General features: G+C 42.9%; 1 protein-coding gene across 2 annotated transcripts in view; it reads left to right on the forward strand.

The window, feature by feature from the left end:
- LOC139546506 (mannosyl-oligosaccharide 1,2-alpha-mannosidase IB) overlaps positions 1-13,980 on the forward strand; it is a 119,951-nt gene that overhangs the window by 32,805 nt on the left and 73,166 nt on the right. For both annotated transcript variants that reach the window (XM_071354953.1, XM_071354954.1), the window contains exon 4: positions 1,691-1,946. In XM_071354953.1, the coding sequence (XP_071211054.1) occupies positions 1,691-1,946 (256 nt within the window). The remainder of the gene's footprint in view (positions 1-1,690; positions 1,947-13,980) is intronic.

The raw sequence follows: 13,980 nt of genomic DNA on the forward strand, positions 1-13,980 counted from the left end.
GTCATCCTGGCCTTTCCGTCTCACTAGGAGCCGTTATAGCAAGGTGTGGGATGAAAACACCCTCTCATTACACGCTGCCGTGCCACACACATGTAAACACTCATGACCGCTAAGCGCTTCAGTCAGTCAGTCTGAACATTATAACCCACTAAATATCATATTTGAATGCATGTTTGCGAGGGCATACTTATCGATGCATATGACTCCAGCCCTCTGGTGGGTTAGAAATGCCAGTACAGTGTGTCTATCCGGACTGAGTCAGTTCTAAACACACACAAACCTCATCACTGTGTAAACCCATTTCCTATCAATTAGTATGGAGACCGACACGCACATCGACATAAATGTTCTGATGCCCGGGTTAATGTAAGTAATGTGGCGCTGTTATTTTGGCCCGGGTTAATGTAAGTAGTGTGGCGCTGTTATTTTGGCCCTGGGGTGTGGCTAGGCCCACATCAGGGAACCGTATGGTTATAAAACAGGATCACTGTCTATGCTGGGAGCCAGTCCACTTTGAATGAATGCAGGGTAATTCATTTAAAATGCCTGTCTGTCTTGGTGAGTTAAAGGTGCTGCATGGTCAATCCCATGTCTGCATTGGCCGTGCAACATTTACAGGGATACGGCCTCTGCAGAAGTCAGGGCATTCATGCTTCTTGCGCTTCGCAGAGCTGTTGTGAAGGAAGATGTCAAGGAAGTGAGTGTGTTTATACAGGACCTCCCGCCCCCACCTACCGTCAACCAATCATGTCAATGCGGAGCTATACGGAGCCCTCCGCATTGTTATAACATTTGGGAGGCGCATGGTGATGCGGTAAGGAGCTCAATTTGGCTTCTGCATGCCTCTGGAGGCTCCACAATTGCATCATATCCTCCATATGGAGCCTGAGACCACTTTTTCGGATCAAGCATAAATTGGCTTTTTAATGTTTTAATGGCCGCAATGAAATGCCTCCTGTCTGTGCTACAGTAAGTGATCTGATCTCTGACACCCCCCCCCCCCCGTTGTGCAGCTCTCTATTCTCTGCCGACCTAGGGGCTCATCATAGGTGAAGTGAGCCGTGATGGCGGATCTCGTCAGAGCACGTCTCCATATCCACTTGACCCCTTTTTTGGCTGTGTTTCATCTCGCTCTCTCCTCTCAATTTCATGCTTTCTTTTATCGCTGTACTGCTAGAGATGTTGGCTTTCTGTCTGTTTCTGTGCGTACAGCTCAGGCTGTACTGTGTGTTTTTGTCTGTGTGGCAGTTGCTCTAATGCACTTTGACTCACGGCTGGCTTTTATCTGTCCTGTTCTCTCCCTCTCTCTTCTCCCTCTCTCTTACACACGCAAGTCCCCTGCTCTGTCAGGGTTTAGCCCTCCAGTTCACAGCCCGCATCTCCAGGGCCCTTACAGCTGAGAACTGGTAGAGGTGTTTTATAATATCTAACATATCTAGTATATTATAGAACCGCAAGAGAACAGGGATTAAGAGGACCGTTTTTTTTGTCAAGGCTTTCGATTCCTTTGTATTTATTTTTCCACAGTAGGCTGAATATGGCCTTAAGGAATAAGCCCAGACATGTGGACCAGATCTTTACTTTGTTATACAATGTTAGGCCTATATGTAATATTTCAATCTGTTTGGTTTGATGTAATTTACTTCCTGGTTGTGTTGTAACCTGTGGCTGACTTCCTGTCTCTCTTTAGGGAGGAGGAGGAGAGCCTGCGGGATAAGATCCGAGCGGACCACGAGCGGGCGTTGCAGGAAGCAAAGGAGAAGCTGAGGAAGTCCCGGGACGAGCTGCGGGCTGAGATCCAGACGGAGAAGAGCAAGGTGCTGGAGGACCTGAAGAAGGAGGGGCCCAAGCCGTTACCGCCGGTCCCCATGCCCAAGGTGGTGGGGGTCAACGATGGAGACCCTGGGGAGCCCGACATCAAGGAGAAACGAGACAAGATCAGAGAGGTGAGAGGGAGAAGGGTCTTGGGGTGGTAACTAAGAGTCTCTGCGACGTCGTTGTGTGTGTCTTTTACCTGCCCCTATTTTTCAGCTATGTCCTGTGTCTCGATCTGATCGTGCAGTTGCTATTTCTGAGGTGCTAAGTGGAGACAGACAGAGCCAACCTGAGACCGCTTTCCTTTCCCCCATCCATCCATTCTCCGAGATAATTACCTTGTTTAATCCCTTTCTGAACACTTACTGCGGCACAGGGCCAGCCCATTCACTCTAAACCTGCCTTTGTCTTCCAACCTGCCTTTTGTTCCCACATAATTATCATTCAAAGTATGCTGCCATAAACTCCCAAATGAGGAGCGCTAATAGCTATACGGTGGCCACCTGATTGCTTTGTGACTGTGAGCACAAGTCATATCTCTATAGAACACGGGCCGACTGTCATCAACGATAATGTTTTAATCACGAGGATGGCTATTTGTGTCGCGCTGTTGCAAAATGTATTTTTTTTTACTTGCATGTTTTGCAGTCACGACTTGTTTAACTTGTTTAATAGAATGAAAATGAGGCACACCATCTGTCCAACCAATAACATCACTGTATACTGTACGTCCCTGCTCTGTGTTTACTTGGTAGTGTAGCGAGCCACTAGCCAGGTCAGTGCCCTGTGATCACCAACAACCTATAGGAAGGACGTCAGAGACCTGGCCGTGTGGTGCCATGACAACAACCTCTCCCTCATTGTGAGCAAGACAAGGGAGCTGATTGTGGACTACAGGAAAAGGTGGGCCGAACAGGCCCCCATTAACATCGACGGGGCTGTAGTGGAGTGGGTTGAGAGTTTCATGTTCCTTGGTGTCCACATCACCAATGAACTAACATGGTCCAAACACACCAAGACAGTCGTGAAGAGGGCACAACAACTCCTTTCCCCCCTCAGGATACTGAAAAGATTTGGCATGGGTCCCCAGATCCTCAAAATGTTCTACAGCTGCACCATCGAGAGCATCCTGACTGGTTGCATCACCGCCTGGTATGGCCACTGCTCGGCATCTGACCGTAAGGCACTACAGAGGGTAGTGCGTTTGGCCCAGTACATCACTGGGGCCAAGCTTCCTGCCATCCAGGACCTATATAATAGGCAGTGTCAGAGGAAAGCCCATAAGATTGCCAGACTCCAGTCACCCAAGTCATAGTCTGTTTTCTCTTCTACCGTACGGCAAACGGTACAGGAACGCCAAGTCTAGGACCAAAAGGCTCCTCAACAGCTTCTTACCCCCAAGCTGAACAATTAATCAAATGTCCACTGGATTATTTATTTCATGTACAAGTTATCTCGATTAACCTGTACCCCCGCACATTGACCCTGTATTTAGCCTCGTTATTTTATTCTGTTAATTTTTATAATTTTTTACTTATTTTATTGGGTAAATATTTTCTTAACTCATGAACTGCACTGTTGGTTAAGGGTTTGTAAGTTAGGTCTACACCTGTTGTATTTGGCGCATGTGACAAGCTTTGAATTTGTGAACTAAAAGGTTAGGAGCACCACATAAAATGTAGGAGCACCAGAAAGACTAGATTTTCTAATGGAAAAACACCCTACCATGGCACTTCATGTAACAGTACATGGACAGTTCACATTTTATTGAGCTGTCAAGCTTCTATATACTCAGCACTCGTAGAAACAGCACCGTAGAAACAGTTCACAGTAGTTAACTCTCCTCTCTGACTAGTGTAACTGCGTTGGGTGATCGCGTCCAGTCTTGCTGTAGCATGCCAAGGCAAGATAGGCTAGGGCCATGTAAAGAGCGCCCTCTTCAGCACAAATATTATCTGTCCTTTTCAGTGGATTAAATGGTGATACAGATACTTCCGTAAACGGCTAATATCGTCTGAACATATCGGTCAGCCGATAAATTGGTCGGGTTCTAGTGTTATTCCCCATGGAGCTGGGTAGTGTGACTATTAAGCCCAGATAAATCAATAGCTAAAGTAGGCCTTTTTTTGGGGGGGGGGGGGGGGATCTAAATGCTGCCTGTACAGAGATGTATGGGCCCATAAAGATGGCACTCAGATGGAGATGTGGAATCTGCTGAGAATTGTTTCCTGAAGCATTCTGGCTTGTTCTGAAAGAACTCCCTGGGTTTACCATCATGCTGTGAATGTTTGGTCAGGACGTGTCGCTTTATTCATTTGTTCGTTTTGAGACTCGTTACTAAGCACTAGCCCCGCATCAAACATTGTGGGCGCTGCTCGTTATTTCTCAAAGTTTGTATGAAAGAGAAACTCATCGCTGTATTTGCGTTTCATGATTGAGCTCAGTCAGAACTTGTGGATAGCATGAGTCCGTTTGACAGAGGTGAGTGATGGCGTGTGGGAATGACAGTGGCTGACAGCATATCATCTGTTGCTGAACGACAGTGCTGCAGCGTGTGTCGCGGAGTGATCTTCAAGAGAACCTCACAAAAAAGATCAGGTAAACCGCGAAGCACACGGGCATCTCCCACTCACGCAGCTGCCAAACTGAGCAGAGACCGCTGCTAAGCGGAGAGCGCACTGAACCGAGAGCGCAGTTGCACTTGGCCAAATCAATTCCAGTAATGAAATAATTACACGTTGCGACCCACCATTAACAGGTTGCGACACACACTTTAAGAAAGGCTGCTGTAGACCATCTACAGTAAGACTATCCAAATAACCTGTTACCCAACATTCCTATAGATTGTTGAGAGCCATTATTTTGTTAACACTAATACAGTATATGCATTATGTTGTTTCCTGCTATGAAAGTATCTGCCTGTTTTGCTGCTGGCTCTCACTCCCTCTAACCACTGTGTGCATAGAGGAGGGAGAGATGCATTCTGAAAAGCACAAGCATATGACTGTTGCTGAAAATGCAGCTACTGTTCTAGTTAGAGTAGAGTCACAGCTTTCTGTGAGGATGTAATGTATTTGTCACCTCTTAATATTGAGTTCATGGCACCAATTGTGTAGTACGGTTTTGATGCACCTGTGGAGCATGCCTTTTGCAGTGAATAGGCCTACATAAGGGATGGGTAACATTGATGGGGGTAGGGGCCACAAAAAAGTTGAACTTATCGGAGGGGCCACAGTGGCTCGTGGGGTCTGGCCATAGCCAATTGGGGGCACTAAATTAAATTGAGGATTTTAACCCCCATCAGCTAAGTCTGTGTGTGTTAATGTGTTAGGTTCTAATTCTCAGAGTAAAAACTCAACGGACATTTATGAAAACTTAACCAAGTTTATTTTGCCCAGAGGGTCAATACAGCTGCATTCAGACAACACATGTTTCCACCACCACAAGTGTATATATACTCCCAATTTAGGCACTCCTCATCTCCTATCCTTACATCTGTTATGGTCCGACAGGAAGACAGAGTGATAGGATAATAAACCATTGTTTCTCCCTTTTTGGGATCTGACCTGACCTCAACCCTCTGGAGGCCTAATCCAAAGAGCTCCACCCGTCTCCCCTAACACATTCCAAAGCCATCTGGCTCCTACAGATAACCATTAACTTCTCTGGGATATGTGGGACGCTAACGTCCCACTTGGCCAAAAGCCAGTAAAAATGCAGAGCGCCAAATTCAAATAAATTACTATAAAAATCTAACTTTCATGAAATCACACCTGAAAGACACCAAATTAAAGCTACACTTGTTGTGAATCCAGCCAACATGATTTCAAAAAGGATTTACGGCGAAAGCACACCAAACGATTATGTTAGGTCAGTACATAGCCACAGAAAAACAGCCATTTTTCCAGCCAAAGAGAGGAGTAACAAAAAGCAGAAATAGAGATCAAATTAATCACTAACCTTTGATGATCTTCATCAGATGACACTCATAGGACTTCATGTTACACAATACATGTATGTTTTGTTCGGTAAAGTTCATATTTATATCCAAAAATCGGAGTTTAGGCGGGACGCTACTGTCTCACTTGGCCAAAAGCCAGAGAAAATGCAGAGCGCCATATTCAAATAAATTACTATAAAAATCTAACTTTCATTAAATCACACATGAAAGATACCAAATTAAAGCTACACTGGTTGTGAATCCAGCCAACATGTCAGAATTCAAATAGGCTTTTTGGCGAAAGCAAACGATGCTATTATCTGAGTTAGCACCATAGTAAACAAAGAGAGGGAAGCATATTTCAACCCTGCAGGCGCGACACAAAACTCAGAAATAAAAATATAATTCATGCCTTACCTTTGACGAGCTTCTGTTGTTGGCACTCCAATATGTCCCATAAACATCACAAATGGTCCTGTTGTTCGATTAATTCCGTCGATATATATCCAAAATGTCCATTTATTTGGCGCGTTTGATCCAGAAAAACACCGGTTCCAACTCGTGAAACGTGACTACAAAATATCTCAAAAGTTACCTGTAAACTTTGCTAAAACATTTCAAACTACTTTTGTAATACAACTTTAGGTATTTTTTAACGTAAATAATCGATAAAATTGAAGACGGGATGATCTGTGTTCAATACAGGATTAAAACAAACTGTAGCTAGCTTTCTGGTCATGCCCCTCTAACAAACAGTACACAACAAGTGACCCTGATTCAAAATGGCCTCTTCATTACACAAAGGAAAAACCCTCAACCAATTTCTAAAGACTTTTGACATCCAGTGGAAGCGGTAGGAACTGCAAGAAGGTCAATTAGAAATCTGTATTCCCAATGACAATCCATTTGAAAAGAGTGACCTCAAAAAAAAGAAAGAAATGGTGAATGGTTTGTCCTCGGGGTTTCGCCTGCTAAATAAGTTATGTTATACTCACAGACATGATTCAAACAGTTTTAGAAACTTCAGAGTGTTTTCTATCCAGATCTACTAACAATATGCATATCTTATTTTCTGGGGATGAGTAGCTGGCAGTTTAATTTGGGTATGCTTTTCATCCAAATGTGAAAATGCTTCCCCTCTATCCTAGAGAAGTTAACTTCTGATGTAAAAACCAGTCTCTTTCACTCCTTATATACTATAATTCTGAATATAACAATGTTTCAAGTCTAACCCAGATTATATATAAAATGTTTAAATACTTTAAAAAAAAGTTTAATTTCCTTTAATTGTACACATGCCATGGAACATAGAGACATGTTGCATTTTTAAAATTAAGTTTGCTGCAGTTCTACACATTTTGCCATGAAGATTTTGAAATTGTATAACTCATTTAATTACATTTTACACTGTTTGCAATGGGCCAGAGAGGGAAATGTGCAGTTTCACAATAGATTTCCTGCAATTCTAAACATTTTGTCATATGGTGGAGAAAAATGTTTGTTCAGTTTTATATGATGTCCGATGAACAATAAACCCCTGGATGGTTATTTGACCATGACTTTGAGATATCAGCTGATGTAAGGGCTATATAAATACATTTGATTTGATTTGACTACTACACGTTTAGTCTAGCAGCCAGCTATCTTAACAATCTAAAAAATGTTAGCTTACATGGGCTAATTAAGTGAATCTGACTGACCTAACAAGAGAAACTGCTGATGTACAACCAAATTTCAAAATTGCTCCTTGTGTATTTTACTATTCTAACTCAAAAATAAGTTGGGGGGCGGGGGAGCAGGGTTTTATCCGAGGGCCTACAAAAGCGTCCAGGCCGCTAGTTGCCTATCCCTCGTCTACATCAAGTAGCCTAGGCCTAGCGCTGAAATAGTTTTTGTAGGACATCTGCCATGTAGGCTAATTGATCATCTAGCAACAATATCATATTTAGAGTTAACAATCTAGCTAAGTGTTTTGAGTTTCCAGGTGGTGAATAATATAGGCTAATATGCACAAAGATTCTCTGAAGAGCCAAAAATAAGTCTTCTTGAAGATCCTATTTTGACATGTTGCACATCCAAATATCTATTATGCATTTCCTGGAAATGTTATTTGAAATAGCTTAGGCCTACTTTTTGAATCATAGGCTACCATCTCAGTTGTCTTGCTTGGCACGTTTCTTTTTTGTTGTTGTCTAGAGCACTGCCGCTAATGGGAAGTAACTGTCCATTAAAGATAAATGTTTGTCGTTGTATTTATCTAGCGAAATAGTTACATTTAATGCGTTATGACTTGTCCATGAATATCACACGTCTCCTCTAGGGCATCGTAAAGCTCTCTCGCTCTCTGAAGCGGCCATCTGTACTCATTCTAACACGGTGTAACGACACTTATTTCTCATAGGGTTTACATCCAAAGCTATAGTCTAGTTCAACTGATATTTATCTGTTTTTAAGGATGAACCGTCCTCTTCACCATTTGATACTATTTGTGAAACTGCAAAATAAGCATCTAGAGAGTAAATGAGAAAATAAGATCCATTGGCCACAGCACTATGCTATAGGCCCCTTTCCACATCTAACACGACTCATCTCATGGAGCCAATCTAGGTTTCTGCTCTGTGTGATACACACTGTCGTAAGCTATGCCCACCCTATACAGCCCTATATCCCCAGAAGAGAAACACTACCCGGTGACCAGAATCCATGATTCATGAGAATTTAGACCTCTATATATTATGTATAGATGTCGTGGATCTATATTTCAACAGTATCCTCTCTGCTAGAACACACCTCTGAATATGTATGAGTTGGTAAGTAGGGCTGGCACGGTTACCGTATAATCATGTAACTGACAGTTATAGATGACTACCATCATGAAAACGTATTTAAAAAATAAAATGTAATAACATCAATACATTTTTGGGGGGAACAAACAGCTGACTGAAGGTGGGCCGGCCGGGCATTCGTGCTTTTGAGTCCGATTCTGCTGTAACATGGATTGTACAACACATTGTACAACATGATTAAACTTTGTTCCTTGTCTTTTTTCGTATTCAAACAGTTATTACGGTGGCAGTGGTCGCTTGACCGTCACTGCCCTATCGGTAAGTGAGGATGTGTTTGGCAACATGATTCCATGACTCTTTTGCTGTCGTTTAGCACTTCTCTTAAATGGAAAGATGGTGAAAAGAGATGTGGTGAAAAGACATGTCTGTATTCCAGGCAAACCACAGCAGCTAAATGCTAAGTATAGGCCTAACGAGTAGCATGGTGATGGGCTGATGAGTGTGACGGAGAAACTGGAAGAGGACAAGACAGACCCACAATGCCACTCACCTCAGGACTGTTGCCACAGTAGCTCATATCAGTGTTGTCTCTGGTGTTTGAACTATGCACCGATATGACATTTTTGGCCGATACCGATATTTTCCTTGCAAAAAACAAACCGATACCGATATTGAAAATTTTAGCAGCCTTTTTAAGCATTCTAGTACAGTTTAAATAGTTGAAACACACACACTGCCAAGAAGTTATTTTGTTGGCGTTTACCTATGTCCCCATTACCAGTAAAACATAATAAAACCCCATTTCTTTCACTTACTTGCTGTGCTGTTTCATTTACATTTACATTTAAGTCATTTAGCAGACGCTCTTATCCAGAGCGACTTACAAATTGGTGCATTCACCTTATGACATCCAGTGGAACAGCCACTTTACAATAGTGCATCTAAATCTTTTAAGGGGGGGGGGGGGTCAGAAGGATTACTTTATCCTATCCTAGGTATTCCTTAAAGAGGTGGGGTTTCAGGTGTCTCCGGAAGGTGGTGATTGACTCCGCTGTCCTGGCGTCGTGAGGGAGTTTGTTCCACCATTGGGGGGCCAGAGCAGCGAACAGTTTTGACTGGGCTGAGCGGGAACTGTACTTCCTCAGTGGTAGGGAGGCGAGCAGGCCAGAGGTGGATGAACGCAGTGCCCTTGTTTGGGTGTAGGGCCTGATCAGAGCCTGAAGGTACTGAGGTGCCGTTCCCCTCACAGCTCCGTAGGCAAGCACCATGGTCTTGTAGCGGATGCGAGCTTCAACTGGAAGCCAGTGGAGAGAGCGGAGGAGCGGGGTGACGTGAGAGAACTTGGGAAGGTTGAACACCAGACGGGCTGAAACAACTGTTTCATTGTTCATTTGTTCAACCAGGATTTCATGTGCACTGTCACGGTGTGCACTGTGTCCGTTTCCATCTTGTTCAGCTGTGGCTGTAACATTTCACGTAAACCCTGTTTCTTGTCTGCATCGAAATAGCGGTCCTTGTACCTAGCATTGAGCATGGTGGCGACCCAGTAGAGGCTCAGAGAGAATCCCACCGAATCGCTTGTTCTCTCAGCCTCTAGTTGAGTACTTTCCCAAGTTAACCTGACGTTCTGTCGGCATTTTTGTTGAACAGGACTTTCAATGTCATGACAGGGTATCATGTCTGCTGCGGACTCAGTTGAGCTTATTTCTCAAGTCAGTTGTTCAAATGGAGCTAGGAGTGTTCATGTTTCAAACATGTTCTCAATGCCACTGAAATGGCAGCAGCGGTGTCATGACGTTGCCCTCTCTGGGTACAGCAAGCCCCATCCCCCTCTCCCTGCCTCTCTCTGCTCCTACAACCAGGCTGCTGTGGTGAGAGGTCGTAAATTCCAGGGAAGACCCTGCCTCATGGCCACACAGTATAGAGACAGAATGAGTTTTCATAGAGAACAAAGGAATTTCTTCCACCTCACAGACCTTGAGGTCCGAACAACATTTATGTTCCGGAGAAGGTATAAAAGATCGGTGAAGAATCCAGCTACGAACTGGTCCGTTTGTTACATTTTGGTGTAGCTCATGGGAGACGGTGTGGCCACATTACCATAACGCTGTTTATATAATAGCCTCAGATATGAGGTTTACATCTAATTGTTGTATAAGATGAATGAGTGAGGATGATACTGTCTGTAAAATTGTGTAATGTGATTTTGGACTGTTTAATGAAGGAAACTCCAATTCCCTTTTGAGTTTAACTAAATCAGAGGACCGCCCAGGAGCCCGGTTAGGGTCAAGACAAGCCCTTTTCTGCAACTCCTGAATAAACCCCAACTTTGAGAAATTCTCATTAGACCATGTTTTTCTCCATTACGGGAGGACAAAGGTTGCAGACCATTGCTGAATCTTTTAACCATACCACGTGGTTAACCTCTCAGCTAGGGGGAAGAATTTTTATGTTTGGGAAAATAACGTTCCCAAGGTAAACGGACTATTTCTCAGGTGAAGATACTAGAATATGCATATAATTGACAGATTAGGATAGAAAACACTCAAAAGTTTCCAAAACTGTCAAAATATTGTCTGTGAGAACTCCAACCCGGAAGTGCCTTTTATTTGGAAAAATCCCTGTTCCGTTGCCTGCCCCTCCATTTTTAAAGGGGTATCAACCAGATTCCTTTTCCAATGGCTTCCACAGGCTGTGACCAGGCTTTAGACATAGTTTCAAGCTTTTATTTTGAAAAATTTGCGAGATTTTTCAAAAAGCGTCAGGTGTCCTTTGATTAGTTCCTTGATGTATCTCGACATTTTCTTTCTCTGTAGTATTGAATAGGTTACCGTCCGGTTGAAATATTATCGATTATGTATGTTAACAACCTGAGGATTGATTATAAAAAACCTTTGACATGTTTCTACTAACATTACGGATACTTTTTGGAATTTTCGTCTGCCCTTCAGGACCGGAACGAGCCTGTGGTTTTCTGAACATAACGCGTAAACCAAATGGCGGTTTTTGGTTATAAAACTAATCTTTATCGAACAAAAAGAACATTTATTGTGTAACTGGGAGTCTCGTGAGTACAAACATCCGAAGATTATCAAAGGTAAGCGATTAATTTTATTGCTCTTCTGACTTTCGTGACCAAGCTAATTTAAGGCTAGCTGTTCTTAGTGTTTTGTTTAGTGATTGATAAACTCACAAACGCTTGGATTGCTTTCGCTGTAAAGCATATTTTCAAAATCTGACACGATAGGTGGATTAACAACAAGCTAAGCTGTGTTTTGGTATATTTCACTTGTGATTTCATGATTATAAATATTTTTTGTATTTTTTATTTTATTTGGTGCTCTGCAGTTTAGCGGTTGTTGTTGATAAATGATCCCGGTAACGGGATCCGTGCGTCAAGAAGTTAAACTCTTAGACTATCGATACCGACAGAATAAGAACAAGTCTTTGATATTAATTACTAGTCTGCAGCTAGGAATTCGGTATCATTGAACGCGAAGAACGACAACCGCCGAAACAACCATTCTACAACAACATGAATGAATGTCGCTCTGAACTATCCACTCTAACCATGACAGAGAGAGAGACGGACACTTCTACAAAAGAAACAAACTTTTCAACAGTAATCAAGACGACACACTGAGCGTAAATATATATATTGATTGCAATTGTTCCCGAATGAGTGAGCTTTCATGTGCAAAGGATTAGTATTTCAATTGTTCTAATTATCAACTTTGTAGTGTCTCATCTCAGTTGACCCCCACTTCCCCTTGTCCACCAAGCCGCGATACCGGTTTATCCCACTAGGGAAACTCCGTTATCATTTCCTTGTAACGATCTACTGTTTGTTTATGCATTTCTGTGAATTACTTAGTTAGTAAATAAATTATTTAAGACAATTGATGTATGGATGACTCATAGTGAAGACTGGGTTCGTGCAGATAACCAACAATTTACGACGTTTAGAATGAGACTAACGTGAGGTAAAGTAAATAATTCATTAATTCAAAGACTAATTGATCCGATATAAAATATCTGAAAGGTTATATTAGGAAATTATAACCTCCTAGTTAATTACAGTTACATGATTAATCAGTTTAATCGCGTAATACTAATTACAGAGAATCTTTGATAAAACTAAGTCTTCAATTTAATGATAGTAAAGACACGACAGCAGTATGAGAAGAACCAGCACATTCTTGAGCATGCAATACGTCTTTCCTCAGTAGGAAATCCTCATGGACCCACTGTGCTGTCAGACTCCTAATGGTCATGGGGCTGACATCGCTGGTCCAAATGTCAGTCGGGAAGCTAATAGCAGTGATGCTCATGGATGTGCGTTTCAACAATACTGTGTAACTCCGGTAGGGCAACATCTGAAATATGGCACCTAATAGGTAGTGGTGCTCGACCAGTCGGCGAAAGACAACATCATCCACGACAGAGAATGGTTGATTGTCAAGGGCAATGAATTCCATTATCTTGGTGTGCATTTGCGTTGTCCCGCTGAAATGTTCTTACTCTTTCAAATGACTGCTCGACTTGATGACTGCTCGAGCTGCTATATTTTTCATGGCGTCATTACGTCATCTACCTACGTTATATAGGTATTCACGTCAGCTCTGACATTGGTTTTGCGCATCTGCGTTAAACTAGTCATCGGGCCGATGCCAATGTTGGCATTTTTAGATAATGACGGACGATTCCGATGCTTACCGTTTTATATCGTGCATCCATAGTTTGAACAGATTAAACGGAAGCAGGGAAAATAATTTATCCTTCCTGGATTAGCGTAAGAGCAAGGAGAGGGGTAGGAATGGAGAGGTTTTGTCTTCCATGTCGTGATCCTTCTGCCTGCATGTGTCGAGGGGTTTGACTGCTTCACTATTGTTTTTCTAATTCTAACTGTGACACTGAGCCGTGTTTGAGAAGAGGCAGGAGGCTGAATGCAAGAGAGCGCCTTGATTTCACGTATGTTTACTGGTTCATTTCTGCTGCCCCATAAAATGTAATGTTCTCCCCATTGTATAGTATTTCTACTTCCCTGACCCGGGCAATCTCGTCATTACGATGTAATATTCCATTTTAGTATCCTTTCAACTCAAACAATCAGCTGTACTTGGAAATGGATTGTGATGTCCATACCCTCTCTGTGTATGCATGCCTTTTGAAACTCTCAATGACAGGAGAACTCTCCAGTTCTGTGATTTGAACTATAGTCTTGTCAGGGAGCGTCTGTAAACGGACAGCCTGTGATCCATGGTCCTCACCCTTCCGTTAGGGACCGTCTTAGCAGGGAGGGGGAGTGGAGTGTCTTTGTTCAGTGTTGGCACGGCTTTCTGGGATCGATAGAGGTGGGGGGTGGCCTGGGATACTGGGAGCCCTGGGGGGAAAGTACTGGGGAGCACAGGGACCAGTTCAGTGCCATGATCATGGCTG

Source organism: Salvelinus alpinus, chromosome 20 (genome assembly GCF_045679555.1).
Source record: "Salvelinus alpinus chromosome 20, SLU_Salpinus.1, whole genome shotgun sequence".
Taxonomy (NCBI): Eukaryota; Metazoa; Chordata; class Actinopteri; order Salmoniformes; family Salmonidae; genus Salvelinus; species Salvelinus alpinus.